The 17,357-nt window shown below is 46.7% G+C and overlaps 1 protein-coding gene across 1 annotated transcript in view; it reads right to left on the bottom strand.

Moving 5' to 3' along the window:
• Positions 1 to 17,357, bottom strand: part of LOC138278805 (E3 ubiquitin-protein ligase TRIM39-like) — a 203,822-nt gene that overhangs the window by 89,674 nt on the left and 96,791 nt on the right. The window contains exon 3 of the mRNA XM_069219318.1: positions 2,179 to 2,409. Coding sequence (XP_069075419.1) covers positions 2,179 to 2,409 — 231 coding nt within the window. The remainder of the gene's footprint in view (positions 1 to 2,178; positions 2,410 to 17,357) is intronic.

Raw genomic sequence — 17,357 nt, 5'->3', positions numbered from 1 at the left:
GGCATATGAAGAGATGTCTTCCAAGTTTCGCCCACCTGGTGAGCACCAGGTCCTAATCGTGTTGCAGAAACGGCACAGGGCAGTCTCTTCCCCACCACAGAATGGTGGGTACGGTGGGTCATGAAGGAGGCTGGCATTGATCTCAAGGTTTTTGGAGCACCTTCCACTTGAGGGCCAATGGCTTTAAAGGCTTTTAGCCTGGGTGCCCACTTGGAGGATATTATGAATTCAGCACACTGGTCTTTGGACTCCACTTTTAAGAGGCTGGCGCTGGATATGGTTAATTTAATCATAAGCAAGCTTTGAACCAGCATAATCCTCGCCTCCATTCATGATATAGAATGAAAAATGTCCTACCTGTTGTAATGGAAAGTTTCAATTCTATTAAGGACACAAGGACAAGGATTATCCCACCCAGCGAGAATCTTGACCCCCAACCCTCACGTGACTGGTAGGTAATCATTTTTCCTATTATGTTATTATATGTTATATGATGCAGTGTTGTAATACAGCATTATGACCGTGATGTTAAGAAAGCTGTTTTGCTAAGGTTTCTCTGACATGGCACCCCGTATTGATGCTTCTGTTTCTTCCTGGGACTGAGACTGGGAAACAAGACTCGATGGATGTGCAGTGGCTGATCTTGAGTGAAGACAGAGGCTGGGACAACATGGCAATAGACTTTATGGGTCTCTGCTGGGGCCTGATTGGTCATGGACTAATGCCTATGTTTGATTGGATGTTTTGTCTGTTCCATTCCCAAAGGTTCTTGGGATTTGTAGCTTATCATAAAGTTTGAATATGGCTGCTATTGATTACAGCGAAGGAAGAAAAGCATACTCCTCGCCTTTGTGTCCTTCCTGGAAACAAAGCTTTCCATTTCAAAAGCTAGGACATTTTTCATTCAGGTTAGGAAATCTTTAGGACCATGAGCAATGGAGCTTAATTGCAGCAGTTTTAATAAACAGCACTGAAGCTGGTGATAAAGCCTGAAACTGTTGTTGATACTGCTGCACCAAAGTACACAACCATAATTCACAATGTGACCGTTCTACGAGAAACTTCTTTCTTAATCTGCACACTCGCGGTTTGTTGTTAAATGTAAATAAGGGAAGGTGGGACGTGCTAGCGGGATTGAACCAAACTACATACACTGTAGTAGGTATATTCAGTCTCAACCCGTTAATGAATGTAACTAGTGCTCACTCTATTTGTTAAAGTTCCATTGATAATTAGGAATGTACAAATGTGTCAATATTATGATATTTCAGTTTAGGAATAGAACTGAAATATATTTATATTTTACTTTGTTTTAAGAATGGTTATTCTTTGAAATCCACAGGAAATTTGTAACAATAAAAATTAATCTGTAAACACATTCTGAATGAGGTCACACGGCACAGCACAGTGTTATATTCGGAACTGGGTCATGTGATGAAGTACAGCTTGTGAGTTTCTGAATGGGATCACATGACAATCTGTGATATGCTGAGTGGGATCACATGATACAAGACAATATGTTAAATAATGCAGCCCAGCCTGCAATAATTCAAAAAGGGCCATGTGACAGGGCACAATCTGTGATATTCTGAATACTGGCTCATGGCACAGCACCATCTGTGACACTTTGAATCTGGCCACACAAGGTACAGAGTCTGATATTTTGAACAAGGTCACAGGATAGCACAGCTTTATTCTGAAAGGGGTGAAATGGCATAGCGGAGAGTTTAAAATTCTGAATAGGGTCACCCGAGACTGCAAAGTCTGATAATCTGTACCAGGTGACAGGACAGCATAGTCTGATATTCTGAATGGGATCACATGACACAGACCGGTCTGTGATATTCTTAAAGAGGTCACATGATAGAGAAGAGTCTGATATTCTGAATGAAGTCACATGACCCAGCCTATCATATTCTTTATACCGTGTCGGAGTGTCAGTATATAAGGAGTTTGCTCTGTACTGGATGTGCCTGTACATTGCTCTGGGCTGTCAGAACAGAAGCATTTGCAGTTAGTTGAACTTGTCTGAATGTTATATTGGGTTGTCAGAATACAGGTTGCTGTAAATTGACCCTCTATGTTGATCATGCATGTTCTCACGTACATTCAACGCATCACACACAATATGAATGGAGCACTTCTGTATTGTCTTGTATTTACGAAGCAGTGTCTCACCTTCAGGAGGTCCAAGGCTGGTTCCTTGCATTTTTTCTCTAGATCTGCTATCAGGACGTTGAGAGAGGTGATTTGATTGGACAGTTTGGAGATATTTGCATTTTCTACCATGGTAATTTTCTTCTCCAACTCCTCCAGTTCCCTGTACAGTGTTTGCTCTTTATCTCTCAAGAGCTGGCGCAGCTGTTCAATCTCAGACTCAATTTTCTGCTTCTCGGCTCTCACCTTGTTCTGTCAGCATCAAAGAAATGATGGTTAGATTCTGGGAAGCTTCCAGTGACAGACCCCACCCCTTCCTTCCCTCTCAAGATATTCAATAAAGATGATGATTGAAACAAGAAATCTGATTTTGAATCGCTTGAATATAGTGATAATTATATGTCTCAGGAAGTTAATAGAATTGGACAGTCTAATGACAATTGATTTGCAATCTCAGGATTACAAATACTCGATCTTCTACCTTTCTTACCTACTAAGAATGTGAGCGGAACTACACAGACTTTTAAACATTCTTGCAATGAAACTCCTCTACACACTATCACAATCAAAAACATTGAAAACTCACAAATCTTCAGTTGCCTCAGAGCCGTTGATCAGTGGATGACCTGGAGCCATCTCAAACTAAATACCTCCAAAACAGAAATACTCATATGTGGTGACTGGAAAAATTATGACCCTCTGTGCGTCTGGCCTGACGATCTCGGACCACCCTCTCAATTATCCAAGGAAGTTAAAAACCTAGGAATCACCATGGATTCCAAGTTAACTATGAATGCCCAAGTAGACAAATTAGCACGCACAAGCTTCATCACCTTAAAGACTATACAATGCATCTTCCCCCACCTCGGATTTCCACACAAGGTGCAAGCTACTATCTCGCTTGTACTATCCAAACTGGATAATGCCAATAGCCTCTACCATGGATCATCTCTATCTGTTATGAAAAAACTACAACGTATCCAGAATTCCGCAGCCAGGCTACTACTACATATAAAGCCGCAAGCCCACATCTCCCCTGCCTTGAGAGCACTACACTGGTTACCCGTTGCCAGAAGATGCACTTTCAAGCTGCTTTGTATCACCCACAAAGCTAGACATGGAACAGGACTGCTTTTTATCAGAAAGAAAATTACCAAATACATCCAACAAAGAACCCTCCGCTCAAGATTGGCACCCCGCCTTAGAACACCACCATACAAGAAAAAGACTATAGGTGGTACATCCTTCCCCGTCCAAGCAGCCAAACTATGGAATTCATTACCCCCAACTATAAGAACCACAGATAACTTTCTTGTCTTCAGAAAACTACTCAAGAGTTGGCTCTTTCCTTCATAACCACCTTTTTCAAACTATGAACTGCATATGCCTATGTGGATAAATATTTTTTTTCAGATTATATGTATATTTCTATTTATTTATAGTTTCTTTGGAAAATATGTATTGCTACTATGTCATAAGGATTAGTTACTTACCTGTAAATCCTAGTTCTCTTCCAGGGGTATCTTCATGAAAGTCATAAACATTGAATATTCCCGCCCTTGTGCGGGGACCCCGGAGCATGTATAAAATACACACATATAAAGTATGAAATATGCACGAAAAAATATATATATATAGTATTTTTAGTAGACATATCTTTCATACTAAATTCATATGTACATGTATAAAACAGCAATGCAGACTATAATCATAAACAAGCTAAAATGCTTTATTTCTATGGAGTTTTTTTTTAAAAACATTATAAAATTACAAAAGAGAATAAATATCTACCCAAGCCCCCAAGACTGGGCTTAGGGAAATAAGCATCAGCAATATCTAGAGAAAAAAGAGAAAAACTACATTGAAAAACAATGGAGCATTCTTAGCCAATAGGCTGCATGCAGGTTAACACAGGAGAACCATAAAAACTTTGGCACCGTGCCTTTAAGACCCTGAGCACCTCCAGTATCCCACCATGCCTCAGGGGTGAAGGAAAGGTGACAGTTGGTTCACAGTTAGGTCAGTACTTTTTTACGGTGACAAGCTGTGAAACTGATTCGAAAGACAGTCTGTCCTGCACTTCTAGGAGACGTGCGTCCGGGGAGGAGGGTGGGTTGTTTATGAATTTGATGAGGATACCCCTGGAAGAGAACTAGGATTTACAGGTAAGTAACTAATCCTTCTCTTCCAGGGGATCCTCATCAATAGTCATAAACATTGAATAGATTAGCAAGCCCATCCCTAAACTCTGTGGACTGTCTAATAGAAGTGCAGGAATAGATACGTATTATGCAAATACATTTCTCAGAGAGGCCTGCCCAACCTGGGCGTCTGCTCTTGCATCTGACTCTAAACAGTAATGTCTAGTAAAAGTATGTACAGACTTCCATGTAGCAGCCTTACAAATCTCAGAGATTGGGAGATTGTTAAGGAGGGCAGCAGTAGCCGCTTTTCCCCTTGTGGAATGCGCTTTAGGCCTAGCTAGTAATTGTTTATTAGCCAGCTGGTAAGTATTAACAATACAAGAAACTATCCATCTTGATATCGTTCGTTTAGATGCTGCCTCTCCTGTCCTCAAATGACCATAATTTACAAACAAGTGGTTGGAATGTATAATCAATTTTGTCTTATCCAAATAAAATTTCAGCACTCTTTTCAAGTCTAAGGAGTGCAATGCTTTCTCCGCCGGAGTCTCCGGATTGGGAAAGAAAGTCAGTAAAGATATAGTTTGATTGATGTGGAATTCTGACACCACCTTCGGAAGGAAAGATGGGTGAGTTCGCAGAACCACTCTATTGTCGTGAAAAACTGTGTATGGTTCTTTGGAAGACAAAGCCTGAATCTCACTGACCCTCCTCACGGAAGTAATGGCTACCAAAAAAGCCGTCTTCCACGTAAGGTGTTGTAAAGAGGCCTTGTGTATAGGTTCGAAAGGAGGGCCCATAAGTTTTGACAGTACTATGTTCAGTTCCCATGGAGGAGAGGGTCTCCGAATGGGAGGAAAAACTTTCTTCAAACCTTCTAAGAAATCCTTGACTACTGGTTTCGTAAAGAAGGATTCCTGAGAAGGTGACTTACCATAGGCTGTAATGGCAGACAAATGTACCTTAATAGATGATACCTGCAGACCGGACTTTGCCAGATGAAGTAAATAAGACAGTATGACATCCTCCTGAGCCCGTATGGGATTGTGCCCTTGTTGACAGCACCATATGTAGAAACTCTTCCACTTAAAAGCATAAGAACGCCGCGTGGAAGGCCGTTTGGACTCTTTCAATATGTTCATACACTCCTGCGAGAGCCCTAGGTGTCCATACTGCAGGAATTCAGGAGCCATGCTGTTAAGCTCAGAGAGGGTAGGTTGGGATGTAGAATCCTGCCCTCCATCCTGCTCAGAAGATCCGGTCTGCACGGCAGCCTCCTGTGAGGTTTTTCCGAAAGGTTGAGGAGATCTGTGTACCAGAATTGACGGGGCCATAGTGGCGCTATGAGAATCATTCTGGTTCTGGATTTGTAAAGTTTGTTGATCGCAGCCGGTATGAGGGGAATCGGTGGAAAGGCGTAGAGAAATATACCTGACCAGTCGATCAACAGGGCATTCTTCAAGATCCCGGACGGTAGAACCTGGATGCGAAGTCTGGGCATTTCTTGTTTACTTCGTCTGCGAAGAGATCCAATTGAGGTCGACCCCATTGAGCGAAGATGTACTCGACGACTTCGCCGTGTAGGACCCAATCGTGTGCGTCCTCTAGGTGTCTGCTCAGGAAATCTGCTTCCACGTTTTGTTGACCTGGCAGGTGAACCGCTGTAATTGACATTCCCCTGGCCAGGAGCCAATGCCATATCGTTTGGGACTCTCGAGATAGGGGTAGGGATCTCGTTCCCCCCTGTCTGTTCAAATAATACATTGTGGTTGTATTGTCCGTTTGTATTAGGAGAGATTTCCCCTGAACCAATGGAGAGAAAGACTTGAGAGCCAGATGGACCGCTCTGAGTTCCAGCAGATTGATGTGGTAGTTCCTTTCCTTGTCGGACCACAGGCCCTGAGCTTGGAGGGGACCCAGATGAGCCCCCCATCCCTGAAGAGACGCATCCGTTACCAGAGTGTCGGATGGAACTACCTGGTGAAACGGAGAACCTACTGACAGGTGAGGTCTGTGCATCCACCATTGCAATGACTGAAGTGCCGCTGTCGGTAGCCGCACTCTGTCCTCCCAGCGACCTGTCCTTTGGCTCCAGTTGCTCTCCAATGCTTCTTGAAGGGGCCTCATGTGCAGCCTGGCATTTGGGACAATGAAAATGCATGAAGCCATGGAGCCCAGTAGCGATGTCACCTGACGGGTAGTAGGTGCGTCGGCTTCTAACAGGTCTTGACACTTCCTGTGTATCGATAAAAGTCGTTCCTCCGAAGGATACACTCTTTGGAGCTCTGTGTTTAGTATAGCTCCCAGGTAGTGAAGGTTCTGTGTTGGAATCAAGGTTGACTTTTGGTAGTTGATTTGAAGACCTAGAGACTCGAAAACCCTGAGCACAATGTCCCGATGGCTTCTCGCCTGATCCGGAGAGGAAGCCTTCAGTAACCAGTCGTCTAGGTATGGGTAGACGAAGATCTTTTGTTTTCGAAGATGTGCCGCTACCACTGCCACACATTTCGAGAAGACGGGGGGGCAGATTTCAGGCCAAATGGTAGAACTCTGAACTGATAGTGCTGTGAAGCTATTTGGAAACGCAAGAATTTCCGATGCTTGGGAGCTATTGGGATGTGAAAATATGCATCCTGCAGGTCGATGGAGCACATCCAGTCTCCCTGATGTAGTTGCGGGAAAATCTGGTGAAGGGCTAGCATCCTGAACTTCTGTTTTCTTATGTACTTGTTCAGCAGCCGTAAGTCCAGAATTGGTCTGAAAACGCCCTCTCGGCCCTTTTTCGCCACCAGAAAATAACGGGAGTAAACCCCCTTTCCTCTGTGCGCAGGTGGAACCTTTTCTATTGCTTTCTTTTGTAAGAGGGCGAGAGCCTCTTTGCGCAGCAGGCTGAGATGAGATGGAATGCATCTGGCTGGTGGCAAGTGTGGTGGAGGCTGTCTGAAAAGAAGAGAGTAGCCATTTTCGACAATGTTGAGCACCCATTTGTCTTTTGTGATCGAGTGCCACTCGTGAAGATAACCCGTGATACTTCCCCCCACCGGAGTGGTGTACAGTGTCGAGGGAAGCGAGATCTCATTGTTTGGCCGGCGCTTTCGGTGTGGGCTGTTGAGGTCTACTTGACCCTCGCTCCCTTGTGGGCTTACGAGCCTGAAAAAGGGGGCGTCCTTGCCGTTGTTGTGGCCTTTGGGACCAGTGAGGGGTTTGAACCCTCTGCTGGAATGGGCGCCTGTCATAAGGCCTGTACCTCCGCCTGAAATCTTTCTTTCTTTCCAGGCCTCCTGCCCTCATGGTGTCCACCTCTGTCTTCATGCGGGCCATCTCTTCATCTGCATGGGTACCGAACAGCGAGTTCCCGCTGAATGGGAGGTTTAGGATGCGCTGCTGTGCTTCCTGCTTTAAACCAGTCAGTCTCAGCCTGGAAGACCTTCTAGCAAAGATTCCATGCGCGTACCCATGCGCAGCTAAGTCCACCCCATCTGCCGCCGCGCTGATGACCTGGTTGGATACCAGGCATCCTTCTTGCAGGATTTCTTGAAAGTCCTGTCTGTCTTCTCTGGGCAATTTTTTTGTGAATCTGTGGAGGGAGTCCCACAGAGAACGGTCATACCTCCCCAGGAGTGCAGAAGCACTGGAGACTTTCATTGCAGATGCTGCCGTACCGCACATCTTTCTCACCAGAGAGTCTAGATGCCTGCTCTCTTTATCCGGGGGGACCGTGGAGGATGATGCCACCGAGTGGGTTTTTCGGGCTGCGGCCAATATAACAGAATCCGGTGGCGGATCCTTTCTTAGGAATAAAGGATCCTGTTCGGGAGCCTTGTATTTTTTTTTAATCCTAGCCGGGGCAGACTTGAGTGTGGCTGGGTGCAGAAAAGTGTCCATGGTTGGCTGCAATAAGCCAGGCACTAGTGGTAGTAGCTTTTTCGACACTGATCTGTGCTGCAGAGTCTCAAAGATGACTGACGAGGAGGTAGTTGGTTCCGGAACCTCTATACTCAATTTCTGCACTCCCCTTAACAGCACCTCGTTAAAAGTGGTAATGTCATCCAATGGTGAGATCCTAGCAGGTGGAGAATCTGTTAGGGTGGGGGAGTAACGCCCAACAGATGATCCTGACGACGACCAAGAGGGTGATCTTCTGTGTCGTGATCGTGACCTGGATCTCCGTTGGGAACGAGACCTGCTGCGAGAGGCTGTAAGAGAGCGCCCAGGCCTCGCGGTCGGTTGACGAGGAGCAGAACAAGCCCGTCCTGCCCGCGCTGTCGGCGATGGTGTTCTCGGGAGAGAGGCAGTAGGAGAGTACATTCAAGAGTATTGTGAATCCGGGGAGGCCGCTGGTCTATTCAGGCTCTCCAACCATCTAGGTGATAAGTTGATGGGAGAAACATGCCCCGATGATGCCGCTCTCGAATGAGATGAGTCGGTCCGTATGGAGACCACTGGAGATGGTGCCTCTACAAGCTCACATAGGTTTGGGGTCCATTCGTGGTTCGCATTCCACTTTTGGAGTATATGGTTTGTGTTGCCCCTATACCTATGTGCTCCTATAGCAATCTACTGTAACTTTACATTGCTTGCATTACTTCCTTTTGCTGTTACCTGCATAATTGTGGTTTGTGTACATATATCTTGTGTATATAACTTATCCTCATACTGAGGGTACTCACTGAGATACTTTTGACAAATTGTCATAAAAATAAAGTACCTTTATTTTTAGTACTTCTGTGTACTGTGTTTTCTTATGATATTGTGCATATGACACCAGTGGTATACTAGGAGCTTTACATGTCTCCTAGTTCAGCCTTAGCTGCTTTGCCATAGCTATCTTCTATCAGCCTAAGCTGCTAGAAACACCTCTTCTACACTAATAAGGGCTATCTGGACCTGGCACAGAGTGTAAGTACCCTTGGTACCCACTATAAGCCAGGCCAGCCTCCTACAGTCTCCTAGTTCAGCCTTGGCTGCTCAGCTACTGCAACCCCTAGACAGCCTGAGGTGCTAGACAATGCCTACATTTCACTAAGGTGGATCACTGGACCTGGTATAAGGTGTAAGTAACGTAGGTACTGTAGGAGGCTGGACTGGCTTGTAGTGAGTACCAAGGGGTACTTGCACCTTGCACCAGGCCCAGTTATCCCTTATTAGTGTATAGGGTGTCTAGCAGCTTAGGCTGATAGATAATGGTAGCTTAGCAGAGCAGCTTAGGCTGAACTAGGAGACGTGTGAAGCTACTACAGTACCACCTAGTGTCATATGCACAATATCATAAGAAAACACAATACACAGTTATACTAAAAATAAAGGTACTTTATTTTTATGACAATATGCCAAAGTATCTTAGAGTGTACCCTCAGTGAGAGGATAGGAAATATACACAAGATATATATACACAATAGCAAAAATATGCAGTATAGTCTTAGAAAACAGTGCAAACAATGTATAGTTACAATAGGATGCAATGGGGAAACATAGGGATAGGGGCAACACAAACCATATACTCCAAAAGTGGAATGTGAACCACGAATGGACCCCAAACCTATGTGACCTTGTAGAGGGTCGCTGGGACTATTAGAAAATAGTGAGAGTTAGAAAAATAACCCTCCCCAAGACCCTGAAAAGTGAGTGCAAAGTGCACCAAAGTTCCCCTAAGGACAAAATAGTTGTGTTAGAGGGAAAATGCAAAGAAAACACAAATCAGCAATGCAACAACGATGGATTCCTGACTGAGGGTACATGTGGAACAAGGGGACCAAGTCCAAAAGTCACAAGCAGCTCGGAGATGGGCAGATGCCCAAGAAATGCCAGCGGTTGGTGCAAAGAAGCTCTTACTAGGCTGAAGAACTGTGAATACTGCAGGAACGACAAGGGCTAGAGACTTCCCCTTTGGAGGATGGATCCCCCACGCCTTGGAGAGTCGTGCAGAAGTGTTTTCCCGCCGGATGGACGCCAACAAGCCTTGCTACACGCAAATCGTGCGTTTGGCGTTTTTGGACGCTGCTGGGGCCCAGGAGGGACCAGGAGGTCGCAAATTGGACCTGCAGAGAGACGGGACGTCGAGCAAGACAAAGAGCCCTCACTGAAGCAGGTAGCACCCGGAGAAGTGCCAGAAACAGGCACTACGAGGATGCGTGAAACGGTGCTCGCCGAAGTTGCACAAAGGAGTCCCACGTCGCCGGAGACCAACTTAGAAAGTCGTGCAATGCAGGTTAGAGTGCCGTGGACCCAGGCTTGGCTGTGCACGAAGGATTTCCGCCGGAAGTGCACAGGGGCCGGAGTAGCTTGCAAAGTCGCGGTTCCCAGCAATGCAGCCCAGCGAGGTGAGGCAAGGACTTACCTCCACCAAACTTGGGCTGAAGAGTCACTGGACTGTGGGGGTCACTTGGACGGTGTCGCTGGATTCGAGGGACCTCGCTCGTCGTGCTGAGAGGAGACCCAAGGGACCGGTAATGCAGCTTTTTGGTGCCTGCGGTTGCAGGGGGAAGATTCCGTCGACCCACGGGAGATTTCTTCGGAGCTTCTGGTGCAGAGAGGAGGCAGACTACCCCCACAGCATGCACAAGCAGGAAAACAGTCGAGAAGGCGGCAGGATCAGCGTTACAGAGTTGCAGTAGTCGTCTTTGCTACTATGTTGCAGGTTTGCAGGCTTCCAGCGCGGTCAGCGGTCGATTCCTTATCAGAAGGTGAAGAGGGAGATGCAGAGGAACTCGGCTGAGCTCATGCATTCGTTATCTAAAGTTTCCCCAGAGACAGAGACCCTAAATAGCCAGAAAAGAGGGTTTGGCTACCTAGGAGAGAGGAAAGGCTACTAACACCTGCAGGAGCCTATCACAGGGAGTCTCTGACGTCACCTGGTGGCACTGGCCACTCAGAGCAGTCCAGTGTGCCAGCAGCACCTCTGTTTCCAAGATGGCAGAGGTCTGGAGCACACTGGAGGAGCTCTGGACACCTCCCAGGGGAGGTGCAGGTCAGGGGAGTGGTCACTCCCCTTTCCTTTGTCCAGTTTCGCGCCAGAGCAGGGGCTAAGGGGTCCCTGAACCGGTGTAGACTGGCTTATGCAGAATTGGGCACATCTGTGCCCAACAAAGCATTTCCAGAGGCTGGGGGAGGCTACTCCTCCCCTGCCTTCACACCATTTTCCAAAGGGAGAGGGTGTCACACCCTCTCTCAGAGGAAGTTCTTTGTTCTGCCATCCTGGGCCAGGCCTGGCTGGACACCAGGAGGGCAGCTGCCTGTCTGAGGGGTTGGCAGCAGCAGCAGCTGCAGTGAAACCCCAGGAAGGGCAGTCTGGCAGTACCAGGGTCTGTGCTACAGACCACTGGGATCATGGAATTGTACCAACAATGCCAGGATGGCATAGAGGGGGCAATTCCATGATCATAGACATGTTACATGGCCATATTCGGAGTTACCATGGTGAAGCTACATATAGGTAGTGACCTATATGTAGTGCACGCGTGTAATGGTGTCCCCGCACTCACAAAGTTCAGTGAATTGGCTCTGAACAATGTGGGGGCACCTTGGCTAGTGCCAGGGTGCCCTCACACTAAGTAACTTTGCACCTAACCTTTACTAGGTAAAGGTTAGACATATAGGTGACTTATAAGTTACTTAAGTGCAGTGTAAAATGGCTGTGAAATAACGTGGACGTTATTTCACTCAGGCTGCAGTGGCAGGCCTGTGTAAGAATTGTCAGAGCTCCCTATGGGTGGCAAAAGAAATGCTGCAGCCCATAGGGATCTCCTGGAACCCCAATACCCTGGGTACCTCAGTACCATATACTAGGGAATTATAAGGGTGTTCCAGTAAGCCAATGTAAATTGGTAAAAGTGGTCACTAGCCTGTTAGTGACAATTTGAAAGTAATGAGAGAGCATAACCACTGAGGTTCTGGTTAGCAGAGCCTCAGTGAGACAGTTAGGCACCACACAGGGAACATATACATGCACACCTATGAGCACTGGGGCCCTGTGTGACAGGGTCCCAGTGACACATACATATAGGCCACAAACCTATGAGCACTGGGGTCCTGACCAGCAGGATCCCAGTGACACATAACAACCATACTGAAAACATAGTGTTTTCACTATGAGCACTAAGGCCTGGCTATCAGGATCCCAGTGAGACAGTGAAAACAGTGACCAACATCCTGACATACACTCACAAACAGGCCAAAAGTGGGGGTAACAAGGCTAGAAAGAGGCTACCTTCTCACAGGTACCCACTACAAACCAGGCCAGCTTCTCACACCCCTGAGGACTAGTTGGGGGAAAGACTGGGCTGGCGCAAGGAGAGCGCGCTGCCCAGAGGGAAAGGAGGGCACCAGAGGAAGGACTTGCCTGCTATAATCTGGGGCCCTTCTAGGCCAGGAGGCCTAAGGAGAGTGCCTCTGATAGCAAGGGATCGTCACCAGGAGTGAAACGACACCAAACCCACCCAAATTGGCCCTTCGGGCCGAAATATCCAAAGGAGAAGGTCTGTGACCTCCTTCTGAGCGAGCGGCGAAGTGCGTGTGTCTCTGCTGCTGCTCCAGTCGATGCCCCCGGGATGGGCCAGGGCCCAGAGGCTGCCTCCAAACAGAAGTGGAAGTAAAGCCGGGGTTCCACTGTTGTGACCCCCGTGAAGACAAACTGAGAGGGCCCAGGACCCCATCCCAGGGTCCCACTGACGAGGAAGACAGGGAGCCCGATGAAAATGGTGGAAGGGGCCTTGGACCCTATCTCGGGACCCTGCCAAGAAGAGAAGTCGGGGGACGCGAAGATGGCTGCCGGCTGAGCCACCGGCCGAAGTCTAAACCAGGGAGCGCCGTTGCACTACCTGTGAAGGTGGCTCTGGGGCCCCAGGCCCCCACCAGAAGACCAAGTCGGGGGCCAGAGGGACCCCGGACCCCACCTCGGGGCCCCACAAAGAGGTCGAGGCCAGGGACTGTGAGGGGGCCCCAGACCCCATTCCGAGGCCCCATTGCAGCAGAAGTGGAGGGGAGAGTGCCGTCACACTCCACCCGGTGGCCCCAACAGCCACTGCAGGAGCACGCTTCTGCCCGCAGGAGCGGGCACACACCAGAGTACAGGCCGGCTCCCGCGGCAACCCCTGGAGGTGTTGGCCGTGCAGGGAGCCGGCGGGAGCAGCCGGGGTTGGACTCCCCGAGCCGCTCCACAAGAGCACTCACCTGACCGGGGTGTCCGGGTGGAACCGGACACACTTTAAAACACGAGGACAGCTGGGGGTAGGCTCCCCGCGCTGCCCTCCACGAGGCCAGCATTCAGGGGGTGCCTGCGTGGGAACAGACACACCGTATCCCCAGAGTAAAGCAGTGGCGTGTGGTTGCCACTCATTAAAGATGCATATGGCCAATAAGGTCTTACGGGGCCCAAGTCTTCCGGAACACAGTGCTCAGCTTGTGGTGGCCCCAGGAAGATGGGGCCACCACCAAACAAGTGCCCATTGTTAGGAGGAGCTGTAGGAACAGCGCAGTGTCCCCCCAATCTCACGTTTAAGTCCCCCACCCTAGGTTGGGACGGACAAAGGAAATATAACCCCCAAAGTGTTACAACCAAATGTAAAGCAGCAGCTTGTTTGAACTTTAGTTCTTGGCTTGTGTGTCTGCAATCTCTAGGAGTGCAGGATGGTATTACACCAGATTAATCAAGTGTATGATGTTATACCAGGGTAATCAACAAATAATTTAAAAGTAATCCAAAATTAATCTTTATTGTTTAAAGTATTTAAACATGTCTCTATTCTGGTAATGTTGATTTATATAATGAGACTGATACCCACGCTCTTGTACCGTACATGTACTTATTTGTCAGATTTTGGTGGTTTTACTCTACATTAGAAGCAAATGTTGCATTGGGATCCCAGAGATTGTTTTGCCATGTGGGTTGTTGGGTTATATTTCTCCTAGGGGTAGACATGAGAGATTACACAGTCATCCAAGGGTAGTTCCATCAATTTATGTATATTTGTAAATTGTTGCATAGTATTGAGTAGTGTGTGTGAGTAATAAACGTACTTTTAGTTTATCAAAAGAAAAAGCACAGACTGGACAATAATTTACTGAGTGCTATACATGCGTGCTCGTGAATGGGGATTACTAGCCCACACCACCTCCCTTGAGTAAGCCATGGACTGCTCAGCAGCGCTACCCTATGAGAGTCAAGCGCTACGGTGGGGTGTTTGGTTTCCAGTGGTGGTCATGTGCGGATCCATTACTTGTGCAGGCCACACAACTAATGACCCACCTTCCAACACAGTTATAATGTGTACCATCAAATGTTGTCGAAATATATTAAGATCATGAAAGTTAATAATTTTTTTGTGTGTTCCTAGCTTCCAGTATCAGATGCCAATAGTTCGGCATATTATCACTTATCTTTATCTTATGCATTTTCGTGCTCTGTGTTGTGAATGTGTTATTTAACCAAACTTCAATTAAGCTGTATTGTTCTGGTCACCCATGTACGTTTGAAAATGTACCGTAAGATACTGATGCTGACATTTATTTTGGAGAAACTAGACATCCCATTGGTTTCTGAAACCGTATAATATACTAAAGAAGCGTGAGTATATGATGAAATTCTTCGCCCCTCTAACGAATGCTACCCCCATTAACCGTCCCAGTGAAAACCTGCGAGGCAGAATAAGCGAGGAAGAGCGCATTCTGTTGATGAATTAAATGTCAGGATACGGAGTGAAGAAGAAAAGGCAAGCGGTGGGAAGGAGGTAAGAGGGAGTGTGAAGGAGGAGACAGAAGGAACGCAGAATGATCATCCGAGACTGAGTTTAGACTTGGAAAAGAGAGGAATGTTTGCTTAGTTCACAGACAAGAAGGAAATGAGACGGCTGAAGATGCTGGATGGAGTGAGTGGGATCATAGTTAGTTGTAGATCAAACCTTTGCTGAACTAGATGTACGTATTAAATACAAATCAGCTGACATCCAGTTGCCACACAGTTAGGTAGGTAGTTGTTACGTGGCCTGAGTGTTTCCCAAGACTTCCCATACAAATGACCTAGAAAGACACCTGACAGCAAATAAAAGAGGCATTGAACAGATATTAGGTGATATATTTGGAGCGCTGATCCCCTCGATGGGAGTAGCTCTGAATGACGTCAAGATTAGGAACCTTCCACGCTAGTAGATCCCCTGGATGCCAACTCTTCTGGTGCTTTAACAGTGATTAACAAGGAGCTGCTTGCTGTGAAAGCCATGATCCTGCACAATCGGCTTGCTGTAGACAAGCTTTAAGCAAAAGAAGGCAGAGTCTGCCGCGTAACCCATACTGTGAATGTTGTGCATCCATTTCTAAAGTAGACGACAACCTTGATCGCTATATTACTAATATCACAAATGTCACCTCTGAATTACATGATCGAGAAGAGACGGTGCGTGGGAAGGAATAGGGTCATTGTTTCATTCCACTGGAAAGGGTTTTGCTAAGGTCGGTGCATGGCTAGGGAGTGTAGGAGGGGGAGTGCTTAAACTGCTATTAACACCTCTTCTTGTGATTCTAATATGCACTGCATGTGTCTTTTCTCTTAAACTTTCAACACAAATTTCATCAACTGTAGGAGACATGGATCAAGGACTTTGATTAGGAGAAAGAGAAAACAAACTGATGTGGACTTGGAGAATCCACAAGACGACTGGAGACAGCAACTGTGGTAAAATGTTTCTTTCTCTGAACAATAGTGTCTTGCATGGTATCTGTGAGAATAACCTTGATAGTAAGCAGTGGCAACTGTTTCTTGAGTTTTAATCCTTATTGGATGAGTCAGTGAGAACACCGCACTGATATGGTAAATGTATGAAGTCTTTGTTTCTTTTGCTATAAAAGAGAAAGATTTCTCCTGCTTGAGATAAGATCCTTTCCCCATCCTATGAAAGCAAATCTATGCTCGATTTTGTATTGAATTTGCTGGACTTCATGTACGTGCTAACTTGCTTACAGCTAAATTCAGTACTTGTACTAATTCTGAGTAAAGCTTTAAAACGTAGATCAGTGTCTGTCATCTGTGACTGGATTACTTTATTTAAGTGATTGCCTCCGTTTGTCACCTCAGTTGTGGAATGGGTCCAGGGAGGAGCACCAGAGTCCTGGCAAGGGACTACACCGCTTCCGATCCAGGATAGCTTGTGTGCAGTCCCTGGAGGTAAGACGATTCAGAGGATCCACGCGGGGTTGCATACTGACAGAAGGGACGCCCAAAACCCGCCCCTTGCGAATACCGATTCGGTATGTTGACACAAATCCAAATTGTGATTTGGCAACGGGTTTCCGTATAGCAATTCAGGCTTCATATGTAGCAAAAGGCCTTTTTGTGATCTTCTAATCAAAGCTTTTGAGATTGCAAAAAGCCTTCTCACATCTGGCCCAAGACTCTTAAACAAGAGAACGTCTTATGTAACATAGAGAAAATGGTTGTGAGTAACTAGGATGCCAGACATGAGTTGCGTGAAGAGAGAGGAAAGTTATTAGGAATGAGAGACCCACTAAAAATGATACGATTATCATAGCTACATCACCAAGGAGCACAAAGAAAGAGATAAAGATCAATCAATCAAACATTTATAGAGCACGACAACTCACCCGTCAGAGTCTCGAGGCGAGGCGTGAAGATGGGAGATTGCTTGCATAGATGGCTAATCCTATGAGAAAGGCTCCTCGATCTTAAAGATACAATTGGTGAGGGGCAGCTAGTTACAGAGAGGAATGCATGCAACTTTCAGGGCCTTTTATACATAGGTATTCACTGGACAGGTTGACTATGTCTTGGTGGCTCAGGCACATAGACTGACCAGTGAGGAAGCAGCCTTCTTGGGTGGGGACATCTTAGTTCAAGGGTGGGTGCTATGAAATTCCGAGTGAGAGGAAAGGTGCCTGTGTCCAAGGCCTACCCGCTGAATTTAATGCAGCCTGTCTGGATGAATTGGCTCCTATATTGACAGGTGTATAATGAATCTAAGATACTGGCCTAAGTCCTGTCAGCAATGTGGGAGGCTCTGATTGTGTCACTGTGTATGAAGAACAGGGATGAGGAACAAGTGACCTGCT

This window comes from Pleurodeles waltl, unplaced genomic scaffold (assembly GCF_031143425.1).
Source record: "Pleurodeles waltl isolate 20211129_DDA unplaced genomic scaffold, aPleWal1.hap1.20221129 scaffold_59, whole genome shotgun sequence".
NCBI lineage: Eukaryota > Metazoa > Chordata > Amphibia > Caudata > Salamandridae > Pleurodeles > Pleurodeles waltl.
This window is presented reverse-complemented; position numbering and strand designations above follow the sequence as displayed.